Source organism: Falco biarmicus, chromosome 13 (genome assembly GCF_023638135.1).
Source record: "Falco biarmicus isolate bFalBia1 chromosome 13, bFalBia1.pri, whole genome shotgun sequence".
NCBI lineage: Eukaryota > Metazoa > Chordata > Aves > Falconiformes > Falconidae > Falco > Falco biarmicus.
In genome coordinates, this window is record NC_079300.1 from 7837764 (window position 1) to 7855298 (window position 17535).

General features: G+C 37.8%; 1 protein-coding gene across 8 annotated transcripts in view; it reads left to right on the forward strand.

The window, feature by feature from the left end:
- The window catches only part of NAALADL2 (N-acetylated alpha-linked acidic dipeptidase like 2), a 507046-nt gene that overhangs the window by 415696 nt on the left and 73815 nt on the right, over positions 1–17535 (forward strand). For all 8 annotated transcript variants that reach the window (XM_056358613.1, XM_056358610.1, XM_056358614.1 and 5 more), the window contains one exon: positions 16238–16333. In XM_056358613.1, the coding sequence (XP_056214588.1) occupies positions 16238–16333 (96 nt within the window). The remainder of the gene's footprint in view (positions 1–16237; positions 16334–17535) is intronic.

Genomic DNA, 17535 nt, shown 5'->3' on the forward strand with positions numbered 1-17535 from the left:
GTTTCTATTTGAATTCATTATTTTTTTCTGAATGGCTATACATTGATTGTGTGCCTGTGTAATAGAAAATAGAGCTCTATCACTTAATACCTTTCCTTGTTTTCCTATTAAAATATGTAAAAGTTTCCAATTTTGCTACAGTTTTGGAATTTTATCTATGAACTTTTCAAAAAGTTCTTTGGAATATAAATATCATCACAATGACCTAATAATGGAGTTGTCGTTTTATTTGGTAGTATAGATTACCTCTACCACAGAGGCAGAGTAAAATAAATCTCTTGGGCATGTGAAGAGTTTTTTGCCCCATTACTTTTTTGCTGCAATAGAAGCATCACCTGTTATGGAAAAGATGTAATTTAAAATGTGAGCTGTTTACACAGCGGTTTGTTGCAGAGAGTGATTTCAGGCAGTATATACTGAGAAGGGCTAAATGTGCTGGGATATATTTTGATATGGGCTGCTTTGGTGTGCTTATGGTATGAGTTGTTCAAGGCTAGTGTGTGCAAATAGGGTATTATATGTGGAGAAGAAGAGACAAATTCCACAGATTTCCACTCGGAGGCAAAATTAAGGGCTGTTTTCTAATCCTGCTTCTTTAGTAGCCTCATCAAACATGGAAAGCAGAAGGCAGATTCTGCTATGCCAAGAATATATGTGTCATTACTTGAGGTATATGGAGAGAAGACATACAAGTCTTCCACGGTATTGTAACTGCTGAGCAACCTCACTCTTCAAAAAACTCTCTACTGATTTGCTTAAAACAGATTAATATTAACATGTCTTAAAATGTACTACATGTCTCAAAATATAACACGGCTTTTGCAGTAGTGTGTCAAGGCTATCTCCAGCCACCTCCAGAAGGTTGTATGGCATAAATCCATCCTTTCCTTTTTACTCTGCATTTATTATATAAAAATGTAATATCAGGACCAACAGCACGGTCTGGAAAATTTTGTGTTGTTTTGTGTCTCTAGCCATAGGTTTGCCTTCTCAGAGAGACTCATAACTTCAGAAATTTTTCCATACCTCCTCTTTTAACCTAGTTCTGTTTCTCTTATTTCTCTCCCTTATTTCTTTAAGCTTTGCCTTGTTTTTCTTTTTATATGACCATCATCCCATGTCGTTTTCCCTCTCCTTGGTAGAGCACCTTAAAAATGTAGTTTGCTCTGCTGGATTCAACATTTTAATCTGATGGCCACACTTGCCTTTTTTTCCATCATGAAAGTGGGCAGAGGAAAGTATTTTTGAAAGAAAAGTTCTCTATTTGGAAGTGTAGTAGTGGACTTTTTCACTAAAGAGAAAAGAATCAACCCCACAGCTGGAAGTTAAATCACTTTTATTATGTCTTTCGTAGCACAGTTGCTGAAGTACTGGAACATAAGTAAATCACAGAGGCTGAGAAAAATAGTCTTGCTGTGGCTGCCTAATGTCTGGGTAAAAGAGAAAATATAATCTGGATTAGCCACGTTTTCAGTTAGAGGTTTGATTGTTTCTTCAGCATTGTAAAACAAACATTAAACTTCAGCATTTTGAAGCTGTTCCAATCACTTGCAATCTGAAGCTGGTACAGGAGTATTTTGAGCTTTTATCAAGATTGAAATAGACTGTTACTATCCATTTCTGTGTCATTGCAGTCAACAGTTTCAGGTGGAATCCAGTTTTTTTTTTAAATTACAGCTAGATGATTTTCTATGTTATTTGCATATTATTAATCCTTCTCAGTGCTTCCTATTACATAATGATTTTAGTCTGACAACACAGAATCTGAAATCCCTTCTATGATAATGTGGTAGGTTACATCAATGTTAGCATTATCATTTTATCTTGAGAAAAACCAAGTTACTGAACATTATTAAAAAAAAACACTCTTTTTGTTATTTATTGATGGATACATATTTAGCATGAAATATCTTATGGTAGCTGCCCAGGTTTGGGTATGCAGGGCTTACAGAACATTTACTTTTACACCTAGACCATAAAAGTTGTTTTCCGTATCTTCACTCAAACTTAAGTAGAGGCAAGAAGTATAAAAATTACCTGTCACATTCTTCACAGGCTAGACCAAGATAGTGTAATACCATGGACCACTAAGCTAATTTAGAAGAAAAATGAAAAGGGGTTCCTTTATAGAAGGCATTTGTATGTAATATATGTAGAAGAGTTTAGAATTTTGACAGTTTGAGATTGTATCCTCTTTAGAGAGAATGCATAATGATTTTTATTTCTGTTGAAATATGCATAACTTTTTGAAGGTAACTTTCAACTTTCATTAGAGCCCTTAAAAGTGATTTTCACCCACACTGGTGTAGAACAGAGGCCACTAAATCTTAACTCTTCAGTGAATGTGGCTTCTCAGTTGTTTTTAACATCTGCCTCTGCTTCCTCCCTTCCTCCCACCCTGCCCTCTTTTCTTTCTTTTTTTTTTTTAATCACTCTTTGGGGAAACTTACTGCAGTTTCAGTATTTACATGCTTAGGCTGACACATCATGTGCTTCTTTCAAAAGAAATCAAAAGCCTTCCAAGTTTTCTTTGTTATGAGAAAAAAGACAGAGGAGCTGTCCTTGATGAAGAGAACTTAGGGTCTAGTTTACTGAAAAGTAACTCCTGTGTTGCATGCTGCTTTTCTCTCTTTCATGTGCTTATGTTAGAGAAGGGGGAGGGCTTAGGCAGTATGGAATGCTCTTCAGTGCATCTGGCTTGTGTCTTTTTAAAAGGGAATGAGAAACTGGTGTTTATACCGATTTTGTCTGTGTGGGGACAGAATTGCATGTCTCTAAGCTGTGGGGTTCTGGTGTCAAGTATTAGGAGCACCATTTTATCCTGTATTACGGGGACCTTCAGCTGCTGTTTCATTTCTTGAGTGTTTTTGTGCAAAGGTAAAGTTTTGAACTGAATGTACAAATTCACAGAAGTCAGGGTGTCTTGGGCAAGTTCTGGGTGTTCGCTTTGTGTAAAGGGTAAGGACTCTATCCATCAGCTGGACTGGCCACACTGAGACTGTACCGGGAACATCTTTGTTTAACTGATGACTGGGAGAGTCTGTTTCCTATCGTTATTGCTTCACTGATGTACTGAGTTGGTTCCAGTATGACCCTGACATGATGTTTATATTATTTAATTTTAGTTCGGTGAAAGTGTCTTAAGTAATTAGCCTCAGTGAGAAGTTTAATTAAAGTGGAATTTTGTAAGAAGCATTTGGAGGGTTGTTTTCTTTTCAGTTTTGCAACCGCCTTATCAAAGGTAACTCAGTAGTGTAGTTGATGGCTACTGGCTCTGTTACCGCATGAACAGCTTCATCCATTACCATTCTAACCTCCAGCACACTGTTTCTTAGATTTAACAAAACAAGCAATGAAAATAAAGTTAATTTTGTCCTACCAGTGAGCTATTGCCATTTCTCTGGCTGCCAGAATTTATTAAAAGCTACTGTTTCTTTGAAAGAACAGTTCTCTGGTTCTGTGTATCTGATACAGAATGGACAGTATATGTTAACAAAGCTGAAAACAACCAGTCAACAATTTGCAAACTCAAGAACTGGTAATCCCCAGTGACAGACACAACCTCTGTCTTCTAGCTACAGTGTCTGAGCTGCAGCTTACCTAGAAGTGTAACGTACATTGCCATGCAGTTGGATGTGTCGTGAACAAATTCTGATAACTGCCACTGTAAATTTCTGACCAATGTTCTCTTACATTCTCTCCTAGCAAAATCCTTGTCAAGGATTATTTATATACATAATGTATTTATGTACACACACTTTATTTTTATATGCATATGTCTTTATATATGTAATCAAGGTGGCATTATGGATGACAGCAAAGTCTGTGGTATAGTTTTGTTAGCAAATTCTAGGTAAAGTGAGAAATGTACTTCCATAAACACAACCTTGTACCTGTGTGTGTATATTTAAAGCAAACATGAGTTGTCTGATCTACAGTATCCTATATTGAGAGCCATTTTTGTATCACTAATGTAGTTCACTGTTCAGTTACAGTAATTAAAGTCAGGTTTTGTGTTCTGATGTTTTAAGATCTCTGTATTCCTAATGCAGTTATCTCAACGTTTTGCATCACATCATTAATCTCACCGTTACTCCATGTCCAAATCATAGAATCATTTAGGTTGGAAAAGACCTTTTAAGATCATCAAGATCATCTAACCATTAACCCAGGACTGCCAAGTCCACAACTTGCCTCTTAAGCACCATGTCTACAAACACTTCCCTGGGCAGCCTGTTCCAATGCTTGATGACCCTTTCAGTGAAGAAAGTTTTGCTAATAGCCAATCTAAACCTCCCCTGTAGCAACTTGATTTCCTTTTGCCCTGTCACTTGTTGTCTGCAAGAAGAGCCTTACCCCCACCTTGCTTACAGCCTCCTTTCAGGTAGTTGTAGAGTGGTAAAATCCCCCCAACCCTTATTTTCTCCAGGCTAAACAGCCCCAGCTCCCTCAGCTGCTTCTCATCGGACTTGTGCTCCAGACCCCTCACCAGCTTTGTTGCCCATCTCTGGACATGCTGCAGAACCTCATTTTCTCTTTTACTTCCATATGTCCTCCAGCCCCTTTCCAGGCAGGAAAGGGTTAGTTACTGTCTTGACATTTGTGACTGACTGTTTGAATGATCTATGGCTGACCAGGCTCTTCTGGCAAATTTTGCGCTATTTTTCTTCTGTTATTATTTAGGTCCTCCTGGATTAAGTGTCACCCAGTACCAATTAATTTATGAGATCCAAGTATATTTACCAAGAACTTCAAGTATATTTACCAAGAACTTCAATTAGAAGCATCGTTTTCTTCAATTAGAAGGTATCATTTTCTTTGAAGGTTCAGGGTAGACTGTATACAAAGATGTACTTCAGCTGTAGCTGCTCCAAAAAGAACTTCCAGGCCTTCGGCATGTGTGCGAATGTCCTTAGAAAAGAATTAGAACCCGTTGTTTGACTGTGGTATTCCGGGGAGATTCCTACCCTAACGAGAAGCCGTACTGCCCCTTCTGTGTCTAGACCGATAGGGAGTTTGTGTAACAGCAGCGTGATGCTATGATGGTCTGCAGTTTGGTAGCTTTTTCATCTAAAAATACAGCTCTGCATGGCTCCCCTCCTTCCCTGTTTTACTCCTCCTTTCTCTCTGGTATATGTTAATTTTTTTAAGGAAATAACACAGCTGGTAGCTGCCCATGGGGAGTTAGGGGAGATGTTTTATGCTTGTATGAAAGAATCAAAGTACTAGTGTGTTTAGAATACCAGAGAATACCTGAAATTCTTTGCAAAGGAGCAAATGTATCAGCCTCAGAATGGCAGTTTGCTTGGAAGCCCAGGATTTCTTTTTTCTAACCTCTCTCTGGAGAGTTTGGTGCTGTTTCATTTGCTGCTGGGAGATTTTATGAATGTCGTAGTGGAACTTTATGGTTAACAAGGTGTAGCGATGGGAGTTAGATGTGCCAAGGTGAAGAAAGAGGTTTCAGTTTTGTTCATGGACAAGCGATGAACTGCCAGCGTGTAATAAAATATAGTTCAGGCAGTCCCCAATAGATCGTCTTGGGACTACTTGTGACAGTAGGTCCAAACCACAGCTGCTTGTGTGTCTTGCCTTTCTCACTCGTGAGCTCTACTGTCTTTATAATAGCTATGTGTTTGTTTATTCATACTGTATTTCTTCTGACCAATATGTTTTCTCTTTTTTGTCCATCTTTAGCATAAATTAGGGCTTTTTAATTTCTCACTACATTCAGGGGTTACTCAGCATACATTAATACATTAATCCATCTGTTTGCTTGCATGCTAATTTAGTTGAATGTGATAGTGAGAGCATGCTGAAATTGTTAAGGTTAATGACTCAGTGTTTTACAAGACAAAATACATTTGATGTTCAAGTGGTTGGTTGAGTTATTTTATTGAATAATATGAATATTTAGCTATTTAATTTCATAGAAGAACATCTTTCTTAGTCCACTAATGTTAGCGAAACTGATGGCATCCTCATCAGTTGATACATTACTTTGCTCCAAAAGAATCTGTTTGGTCTCATGAATCCTACTGCTTTGATGTCCCAAACATCCCATGCTGCTTCCAGAAAGGGAATATTCTTTACATAAACCTGCCATACAGCAGGAAAAATGCACAGCTTCTTTAACATTCACACTGCACGCATACATGTTGTCGCTGTAAACTGTCCTTGCAGGCTGTCTCATAGGCTCTTCATTTTCTGGGAATTGACTGAGGACTGTTGAAAGTCAATGCAAGTTAACAGGGTCAGCGGGATATGGGAAAACATGTGAGAAATTTGCTTAGACACCAATTATTGCTTCTGTTTGATAGCCTGCTGAAGCATCTAGTTACTGAAAACATACTGTCTAAGGGTAGAAGACACAATTATCTGTCATCCCTGGAGAAGTAAATGGCATGTTGCATTCAAGGTAACATTTTGCCATTGTTGTTCTGAGTGGCTAAAATCAACGCACCAACTAAAAATCTTCTGGCAGAGTGTCTGGAGTAAGTATCAGAACTTGTTTTGTGTCAGCAGGTATTAGTAGTGTGGCACTCAGCTTTGTCTTTTAATGCTTTGCGGGGGGGGGGGGGGAATCAAGATCACTGGACTATCAAACAGCTGTGATTGAGTCAGTGATACATTGTCTCAAATAAAATTTGCAATGTTTGATAGCTGTTAAAGAACTGTTTAATGAGGCTTTTGATAAATACTGTCTTTGAAGACGTTGTTCTTTGCAAAAGCCAGTTCTGATTCTTGCTGCAAAATGGTGAGCCTCCCACCTACACACTACCTGTCCACTGGATAAAATCAGGTTTCTTCGTTCAGTGAAATAGCTTAAATAGTTTTTTTTAAATCACTGAAAATAGAAATTGGAAATAGGAAGCATTGAATCAGGAAATAAAAGCATTGGGCTTTATAATATTGATGATTGTGAAAGACATTGTCACTGGGATTCATGGCTTATAGCAGGACAGTGTTAGGATGATCTTACTGGCACTGCATGTTTTCTGCGCAATTTGAATGCTCACAAGTGATCATAAAACATTACAAACAAAATGTTCTTGCATCCTTCACACAACACATCAAAGAACAAGTTTTCTCTCTTACCTACAGTGAATCTGAACTGAGCCTTGTTTCTAATCTGAAATTTTGGGAAGATCCTCTGTGAGGTCCCACGTTTCTGGCTTTGGCTGCTTCTTCCTACTTAATCTGCTGATTCTGCTTTCAGCTTTAAAAGTAAAACTTTTTTAAAAGGAAAACTGTAGAGAGGATTAAAGCTATGCAAGTATCCTAATATTTTAAAAGTTGCTTTCTTTTGCTGTGGTGTGTGGATTTGTAGATTTACAGTGGTTATTTCCATTCACTTACTAATGCAAGGAAGAAAACATTAAAAGAGGTGAGGGAAAAGTGTTTCTATTCTTCTACTGTCTGATGACTGTTGGCTTGAGTTATTCTGGCTACAGTTGAGTTTAATAAAATAAATTGTGCAGCAGTGATTCCATTTCTGCCCCTTCTGTTTTCTGCGTAGTCTGTTTTGGGAGGCTGTGCTTATTTTGTCCAGCATCTGGTGACGTCGCGAAGTCAGTGCACATCTTTACCATAACATTAAAACAGAAAATATATTTGGTTTCTTTTCTAAAAGTTCTTCAGTAAACTGAAATGGTAAAAATACCAAAGAAAAGCCTTTTGTCAGAAACTCCTCCTGACATGTCTGTTTCCACAAAGTAGGGTCATTCTGACTTAGAACAAGATTTTTTTATGTACTTTGGGCTGCGGCAGCTGCAAAGTTTTGCTTTCTGAAAATAATTTGAAAGCATACACATTGTATGTGTTTAGTTTCATTTAAGTAGTAATCAGTGAAAACCAACTTTCTGGAATGAGGATTGGGGGGGGGGGGAGGTGTATGTGTGTGGAATATTTAATTAGATATCAAGAGCATTTGCTAGATAGGGAAAAGTCAGCCTAGTAGTGAGATGGAGATGCATGCCCCCTCTGCTGCAGTATGTTTGCAGCTTTAAGGGCCTTTATTAGTGAAAAATCCTATATGCTATACATTAATGTCTGGTGTTATTCCATTGATTCATTTTAACCTAGATAATCCGCTTTTTCAATAAATCTTTTTAAAAAATCTGCTTCAGTGTACAGCATCCTCCCAAACTATATGTAGTGTAGAAAGCTGATGATAAGCCATATTTTAGTCTGAGATACCCTTTTCAATTACTCTTCTTTTGATCCTGCTTCCAGTCAAACCTCTGGTTCAATCTCTTACGCCTCTCCAGGAAAAAAAAAAAAAAAGGAAAATGGAGAAAAGATGGGCTTTTCGCCTAGCTGAGGTGAAACACCTGTTTCACAAAGAAATACAATTGTATATGTGCTGCCAAGACACCATATGCCAATTGCTTGCCTTAGGGTAAAGCGGCAGAAGGAATTAGTGAGAGCCTGCAGTGCAGATTTCAGAGGTATTTTTGTTCTTCCCACTGCTCTCTCTTTATCTTTTCTTCTGACGGGGCTTTCTCCTTCATGCTATGACAAGTTTTTGGCAATGGTTTTGAATACAGATGCAGACGAGTCCTCATGCGACTGTAAGCCTCTGGATTCCTGGGTAACAGTTTTGGGCACTAGCATAACTTTGTGGGGTGTGCTCTGCAGGTGAATTCAACCTCCCAACCAAACTTCTTCCCCAGGTTGATTCAGAAGGTAAGCACTAACCACTTGTTTTGTGTTCTAGTGACCAGATGCTGGTGTTTGTCTGTGTCCCTCAGGCTGCTGTAATTCTGCCCTTCATGCTGTTGTATTACAAAAAGGCAGAAAGAGTGAAACAGGTTAATAGCTCATAGAACAGACACATATATATATATATCAGTGTGTGTATGTATAGGTAACATTATATTCTCAATCCTGATGCAGCAGAAGCTTTATACCTCTAAATTCTCCTCTGTTAGACATTTTTCTTTGGTCTGTGTGAGGAAAATAAACAGCTTTCTCTTGGCTTTCATCCTTCTTTTGTGTATTTGCTCTGCAGACTTTAGCAGCGTTAGATTAGCATGTTTATACTGTTTGGCCTACCTGTACAAATTTCAGAAGGATTTTTGCTCACAGTCCTTGCTCTCTGTTGTACCTTCCTAAGACTCTTTTACTTTTGAGCACTGCAGAATTTGTGGCACAAATGTTGTGCATTGCTGAAGGGCAAAGCTAGCACAAATATGGATAATACAGACTAATACTAACAAGGGTAAAGTCAAACTCGTTCAAGAAATTTAGTCTAAAGACTGTGATTTTTCAGGCTGAGCATTATTGTTGAGTGGGGGAACCTTTGCTGCATGTTACTTTCCAATAAAAACCCCCAAACAAACCCAACCCTCCCCCAAAAAATGTTTTTTTGAGGTATTTGTGTATTGTTCAACAGATTAAGGACAGAGGGAAGTTTTCTTAAAAGTGCTGGGGAATACTCAGCAGGCAAGAAACATCTGATCAGGCATGGAATGAGAGCATATTAAGGAATTACTAGTTACATAATTTGCATTTCCTAACTGCTACTTCAGTGGTTTCTAAAGTAATAGTCAAGAAAACAGGATTCTCTGTTGTGGATGCAGCATTGTCCTGGCCTAGTAAAGAAAATAGTGTGTTGTACTTACCACAGAACTATTTCCAGTTCTAAGACACTGTGTGGTAAAATTTTATTTTTCTTTTTCTCTTTTTGGACAGCAAAATAGATCTCTAAAGTATGTCTTGGTATTTACTCTGTTTTACATTAAATCACCAGAAGTGCAGGGGGATTTTATTCATGATTTAAAATGCATTGGTTGAAAGTTGGCATATAAATTGAAAGTATGCTGTTAGATGGTACACAAGGGATGACAAATTTAGTACCTTTAGAAGGTGAAGCATTATGTTCACTTAATTAGTTGAGAAAGGATGAAATAAGTTAGAAAAATGAGTCTAGTAAATCAGAAGTGAATTTTAGTGCAATTGTCCATCATAAATAAGCAAGAGTAAGCCAAATTTGGGGTTTTACGGGTTTTTTTTCCTGCATTTTCGATCCCCATTTAATCAATTCATAAATCAATTAATTACTGTCATGAGACCTGAGGGCAGCAGGAAATTGTGTTCAAATTAAAAAGAAAAGGAGGCAATTTGTTTTAAGATTGAAAGTTGAATGTTCAATCGAAGTTTAATCAGAAGTGACCCATTATTTGAGAAGTGGAACATCAATGTCTTTCTAATTTCACAGAATGCTTCATTAAATGAATGCTTAGAAAAGATCAGGTTAACTGATCATTCCAAAAGGAAGATGAGACAAAATGGGGTTTTGGAAGCCCATTTCCAAACACGTTATGCTTATTCATTTCTCTTCTGAAGAGCTCATAGAGAAACCAAATCATTAGATCATTCATAGAGAAACTGGGAATTCAAGGATTATTGGTGTTGGTCCTGTCTAGATTGTACAGATTGTATGATGAAAACATAGCTCCATATCAGAAGAGCAAATGTTCTTAATCCATTTGGATAGCTAGGTACCTAAAGAACAATTTATGAAAGGCAGTAAACAGCAAGGAGAAAAATTTTAAAGCCATGACTGGAAGTTGGGCCTCCTGAATTTTAGTGTGTCTCACTGTGATCTGACCTTGGAAAAGTTTTTCCATAAATTGATACCATCTGGAGAGCGCTCAGCTGCACGATACATACAACACTCTGCCCATTGTACAAACTGAGGATGATACTAGTGCCTGACTAGAAGTGAAGGCAGATGAATTTTATTTAGGAAGTGAGTGTGGGAGAGTATGAGGACAGCAACTGTAGCTGTAACTCCTACTGTGGGTGAAAAGCATAAAGGAATAATGTAGTTGGGTTTAGTGCTCTTTGGATTAGCATGTATTTTTCTTAGTGTGTATTTACTAGAAATTTGCTTAGCAAATTGCTGTTAAAAACAAGGGAAAATAACACTCACTTTTTATTCTGAGTTTGCTGAAAGAATAAATGAGGAGTCTGATTCAGTTTCTCGCTGTTGGAAAGTGTGGCTCGTGCTGTTAAACGCTGAGAGGTACTCTTGAAACATCATCTAGACTCATCTCTCTGCCATGTGCTCGCTGGGATAAAGAGTGGGCTTCTGTTACTTGTAAAGTTCATGCCGCTTTCTCTGATGAGCATAGTGCTTGAAAGTCAATAAAAGGCAAGAGAAAAAGAATATGTTTGCCTTTCTAGTAGCTCTTTATGGAAGTATCTTTTATGAAAAAGAAAAGAAAGGAATAACTGTTTTAAACATTTCCCTTTATAAGTGCAGAGCAAGGTATTTCAGATGTCAGTAAGTTATTTCAGGTATTAATCTTGGATTAACTATTTGCAAGTACCATCTGTCTGTACACGTACACAGACTAATAGATGTTATCTGTAAATGTATACAAATATAAAAATCTTTTGTCTTTTGGTTTCTTTCATGTGCACTCCGTCGGAAGGGCTTTGTTTCCTGAGCAGAAAGCTTAATTGCACAAAAATACTCAAGCCTGCCTAAATCAGTGATTCTACATGACTCCTTTTCAGGAGCTTAGCATGCAGGGCCTTGATTCCATCATAGGCAAGATGACTTGCCGCTTGTGGTGACAAAATGTGTTTTGATTTATTTGCTGATCATTGCTTCCTTATGTTGCGTTCCTTTAAAAAGCAGCAGCCAAGGCAGTAGTAAAGGCTGCCTGTTTGCCTTGCCCAGCTGCTGTGGTCTCCACTAAGTTGGTTGATTGCTCAGTGGCTTTCAGAGAAAGAGCACACTAATTGGGGAGGGATTTCCAGAGCACAGATGTGGCAAAAAACAAAAACAGAGAGAACGGGGCTGGTGTGATACAGGGGCAGTAATAAAAATGAGAAAAAACCCCAAACCTTTCAGGACAGAAGGGACTAATGAGAAGAGCAGGGAGCCTATTCATAGTCTGACCACAAGACTGACAGAAAAAAACTCTTCCTGATGCTCCTAGAAGGGGCTGTGTTTTGTTTGTGGCAAAGTGAAAAGTCACTGGAGGGTTGGTGGGCTGAGGCTGAGGAGTAACCTAAAGATAATGACTCCTTGTGCAAAGAAACAAGAAGCAAAAGTTATTTACAAAGTTGTTTTTTTTTTTTATTTTGTTGTACTTTAGCATTTTAATAAATGTTGCCATAAATTCAGTTCTCATAAAATCTAGTTTGAAAGAAAAATAAAGTTTGTCTTTTCAGGTGTTTACCTCCAGGAAGATATCAGGAATGATCTACATCTGACCTTTAGCTGACTTGGGGTTCAGTCACACCACTCATTTGTGTAATTCAAACACAACCTATTATTTACCTATTATTTCTTTCCATTTAAGTTGTGTAAGCAGAGCAAGAGCTTCTGCTCCGGGAAGGCACTTAAATTACTAGAATGGCTATGAATGTATAATTTCAATGTTTGTATCTCTCACCACTGAATGCAAGATAAGTGTAGGATGACTAGAACCCGAACCTGTGCTCCACAGGTGTGTCTAGCATAGGGGGGGATAAAAGCCAGTTACAGGGTGTTTTCCTGCTTTACAGGCTGCCGATCCATCAAGCTTTAGATTCCAGAGAATGAATATTTGTCTAGATGGAGCAATAATCTGATGTTGTGTGATAATTCATAATCATACCCTTCACAGACTCTCAGTAAGGTACTCAAGAATGAATATAAATAATGTAACTCTTTTTAAGTTATTGATTCCAATTATGTGAATGATGATGAACAGCGTTAGCACCACCGTAGCAGAATGACAGTGTTCCTCAACCTCCCCCCAGTCAAATGGCATGGCTCTGTAAACTAGTGTGCAAACTTAAAGATGCATAAATGTTACGAATTAATCTTGAAGTATATATTTTATCTTTATTATAAATTACTTGCTGTATCTTCTCCCTGAGATCTTAAAAACAAACAAAAAAAAAACCCAAAACCTGAAGGGAAGAATTACTTCATTTATTATTCTGATACTTCTGTGACAAATTAGACAACGAACAGATGCATCACTGAACACAAAAATTAGTATGAGTCAGTGCTAAGTATGTATTTCGTTTTTTTAAGAAAGTGCGGGGTGCTTACCACCAGAAATAGTTTATTAGAAATGTATGAAAATACTGATAGAATATTGATCATGGAGGCATTAATTTGTAGAAAAAATTAACAGTCAAACTTACCAGTGATGTAACATACCTTTACTGAGTTTTCTTGACTGTGTCTATGAGACATGTCACTCTGTTCAAAGAAGCTTCATTTAGCTGTGAATGTACTAGTTCAGGAGGTGGATTGAGCATCTGTAGGGAACTATGACTAAGTTTAGTTCTGAGCAGAGCATCTTGGTATATCACAGCCCTGATACAATTGTAACACATTTGTATTGTCTCAAGCTTGTTTGAGGAGAGAGCTAACAGGGCTGTGCCCAATTAAGAACTAGCACCTGGATCCATGCAATTTACTGCGTTGTGTAGTACAAACGTAATTCTGATTCAGCAGGCTTGTATCAGATACCACCATTATATCCCCCAGGGGTACATAAGTAAGATACCTTAGTTTGTTTTGAAGAAGAGGGTAGAGTTTTTTCTCTGCTTCTTTTTAACTTCTTTTATTTGAATTGAAGTTAACAGCTCTTTTACCTAAAGTACTGTTTTTCTTCAGTCTTTGTATGGCTTATAACCCAGCATGCGAAAGAGCGAAGCTCAGTCACATAAGAAGAGGTTGTACAAGCCAGAACAAAGCATCTAAATTGTTTGTCTCTCTTATTTGCTCACTTCCTGATGTTTTAAACAATAAACCCTACAGAATGTTTTTAGCAAGTGAGAAGGTAGTGGAGTGCCAACCTTACAAATCAATCCTGCTTAAACTCAGGTCAGTTTTAATATTTTTTTAACCAAAGCTTTATTTGGCCACTGTTCAGCATGCAGTCTCTGAATGCAAATAACTTTATGGCTGTTGGAGAACGTGTTGGGCATCATTACCAGGCTTAATGCTTCTGAAAAGGGGTTTCACTTCTTGTGAGTACGAAGTGCGAGTCTCTTTTTCCAGTACAAGGATAGAAGCTGTTGAAGATCAGTATATATCAAGAGGAGGAAAGTGAAGAAATATTAGTCTAATAGATAGGGGAAGCTGGTGTTTGAAAAGGGCATGCTTCTAGAACATTGTCAATTTTGCCTTACAGTCGAGGAAATAATGTAAACCAGAAAAATTATTCATCTTAAATATAGGACCATGGGCTTCTGTGAATTTTACTTGGAATTCAACCTGAAAAGACTCTAGACATTTTTCAAAGTTATTTTCATGGAGATGTAATCGTAGTATAACCCTCATGATCATTTAGGCATTTCTGAGCCAGGAATATTGTCAGCTTCTTATTGCTACTAGTACTATTTTATAAAGAAATTTGCAGAACAGAAAAATTGCACTCAGAATTGGGGTACTCTCTTACTGGGTCCTATGTAAAGCTCCAGACCTAGCATATATAAAATGTTATGATTATGAATCTGGCAACATATATTCCTTTCATGAGTCACACTCCTTTGCTTAACCTTTCTTAAGGGAATACAATTGTTATTACCGTCCCTCTCCATAAAAAAACAAAACAAAGCACAAACGCACCCCAAAACATTGGCATTAAAAGATGCCTACAAAACGTTAGGTCAAGGAGCAGTCTAACTTTATCTGAAACTGGATACTTCCCTAGAGATTCTACCTGGGCTGTCAAAGGACAAGACTAGTTTCCCAGCACTCACATCCAAAGACGTGCTACGAGGAAGTCTGTTAATGAGAAGCTTTCAGTCCCCAGTTGATGTTTCTGGTAAGGCTGTATGTGATTCTGTGTGGCACACAGTGCACTGTATGCTAAATACAAAATAAATAAAGGACTTTGGATATTCTAGCTAAATGCAATAATATATTTAGGTGCTGGCATCCAAACTCAAAATGAAAACCCAGAATAAGTTTCATGGACAAGGAAAGATTTAAGCCTTCCAAAAGGAAGTACAGAGTATTATGATGCTGAACTGATGTTGCCTAAAGTTAACCGGAGTTTGGCAGAGGGCTTAAGGTGAAGTTTTGTTCCTCTTCAGAACACAGGTAAATGCAGTGGGTGCATCTCTTGTTATTTGTGCATCAGAGTTCACTTTGAAGAGTATGTTTAAAAGAACTGCTTATAGCTAGTACATTTTAGAATGGCATGATACTCATGCACTGTCACATCCTCCTGCCGATCTCTGAAATAACTTTAACTGTAGTTTTTGTGCCTTTTTACTGAACTCCTTGCTGTTGATGAACTCTGTATTCAAAGTATGCTTACCAAATTGAGCATCTCAGTCCATCAAGGTGCACCTCAACACCTATTGTTATACCAGGTGGGGATTAGACGGGCACTGAGTTCCTAGCTTTTCCAGGATGGCCAGTTCAAGTCATACTTAAAGAGCAAAACTAGAGCTGCTCCACAAAAGCAAGAATAATTTTAGGATATAGGTCTCAGGAGCTATAGGAATGTGGAGACGTATTTTTCTTTTCCAGTAAGTTTCCAAGTTATTATACCAGGTTCAGCAACATACGTTCAAAATAATTCCCTTTTAGGCATTTGCACGCCTTTGAGGCTTGGGTTTTTGTTTTGTATTGCTTTGCCTTTTCTTTCAGTCCACACCTGGGTTATCAGTTTGTTGTTTCCTTGTGACAGCAAATACGCAACCTAATTTATTGCTTGCTTTCAGTACAAGAAGAGACGAACATCATACAAATAATATATTAAGATTGCCTGGTGTTAAAAAAAGCGGTCAACCTAAAGGATATAATTCTAGGGAGCTGACCAAAACCACATATTATGTAGATGGTATTACAGTACATAGAAGTAGGATGGCTGCAGAAGATAAAAGCATATTCTTTGATTATTGTGTTTACATTTCTTTTGACGAGTAGATCATAACATATTTAATAAAATGTCTGATTGCTGCCTAGCTCAGAACGAAATCTGTGTGGATATTTTTTCTTCCTCTAGGCAAAATTTTTAGCTGGTTTTGGAAGCATAATTACAAAGACAACTGCCATTCCAGAAATAAAAGTTGTAAGACTTACTATTTTTTGCCTTTTTCAGGGACTTGGAATCAGTTAATTATAACAGTGAGATAGGTTTAATAATCAGCAAAACTTAAGAACCATTTGAAGGGTTTTTCAGTCTCTGAACAAAATCCAATAAGCATTTGGAGGAGGAAATCAATGTGGAATCCTAAAACACTTCTTATTTCTTTCTCACAGAACCCTAGCTTTCTCTCTGAAGCTCTTTTTCCTGTACATACAACAAAAACTGAAGAGCTGGATCCCACCTTCAGCCTGCATGAGACCATTGCAAAGGTAACAGAAATGGAGATGTCATATGTACATACTTTCCTTCACATGGCCAAATTTGAATTTGTTAATAATTTTGGAAGATAACCTATTTTTCCTGTGAATACTTTGAATGTAGTTAAAACTTGTGGAGTTTTCTTCATTGAGATCCACCTTTGGAAGTAATATTCTTTACTGTTACACTGGTCAGCTTGCATGGTGAAAACACTTCCATGTGCAAATGCTTCATTTTATGTGGTTTATTTGTATTTTGCATGGTTCAGATTAAATTTACTGGCCTGAGCGCAGGGCATTGAGCCCCGCTAGATGGCAGGGAGTAGCAAGTTTGTTGCTGTCAGTTTTGTCAGTGAGGAGGACTCTCTGAGGGCACCTTCACAAGCACAGACAGTTGGCTTTATGAGCTGTCACAGTGATGCTCACATGGGAGGAAGGAGTGGCCATCCCAGAAATCTGGGGAGTGCTATACAGAGAGGACGCTCCCAAAGTTAATGTGTTCTGACTCCCCTCTTGTCACTCCAATATAATACTCCCTGCATGTTTTTTATTAATATAACCAAAATTACTCCTGCTCTAAAGTGCTCTTTCTTCACTCTGTCCACTCATCAAAGCCCCATTTCTACAGAGAGATGTGGCTACAAATGAGACCAACTTAATGGATTCCTACACTTCTTATAATTGGATTTCTTATAAACCAGAGCTATGTAGACTTTGAATAAACAAAGAAATCTGTTTATAAAGCTACTTCTTTTGGAAAAGCAGCTGCTGTTGAAACATTTCTTTTGGCAACAACAAAAATAAATTCACAGGGATCAGCAATGTGCAGATTTAGCAAGTAGGCGGATCAGCGTCTTTGGCAAAATACTGACTGATCTTGGGGGTTTTAGGGTTTTTTTGTTTGTTTGTTTGTTTGCTTGGTGTCTTTTTTTTTAAAAAAAAAAAAAAAAAAAAAAAGCAGCACATATTCCTAGACATGGTTTTGAAGCTTTGCAGAGTCGGACAGTTAAGGAACAACCACGTCTTCTCTGAAGCCCTTTTAATGGAGCTGATGGTTTTTAAGCCATCCTTGATGCCAAAGACACTGAAAAGATTCAGCAAATTTCTTCCCAAAGACTGAGGGAAGTAGGTATGTGATTATTTACTGCATAATTAATTTGTGATTTACTAGTTAGTGTGTGATGGGACATGTGTAATCTGAATAATGTGTATTT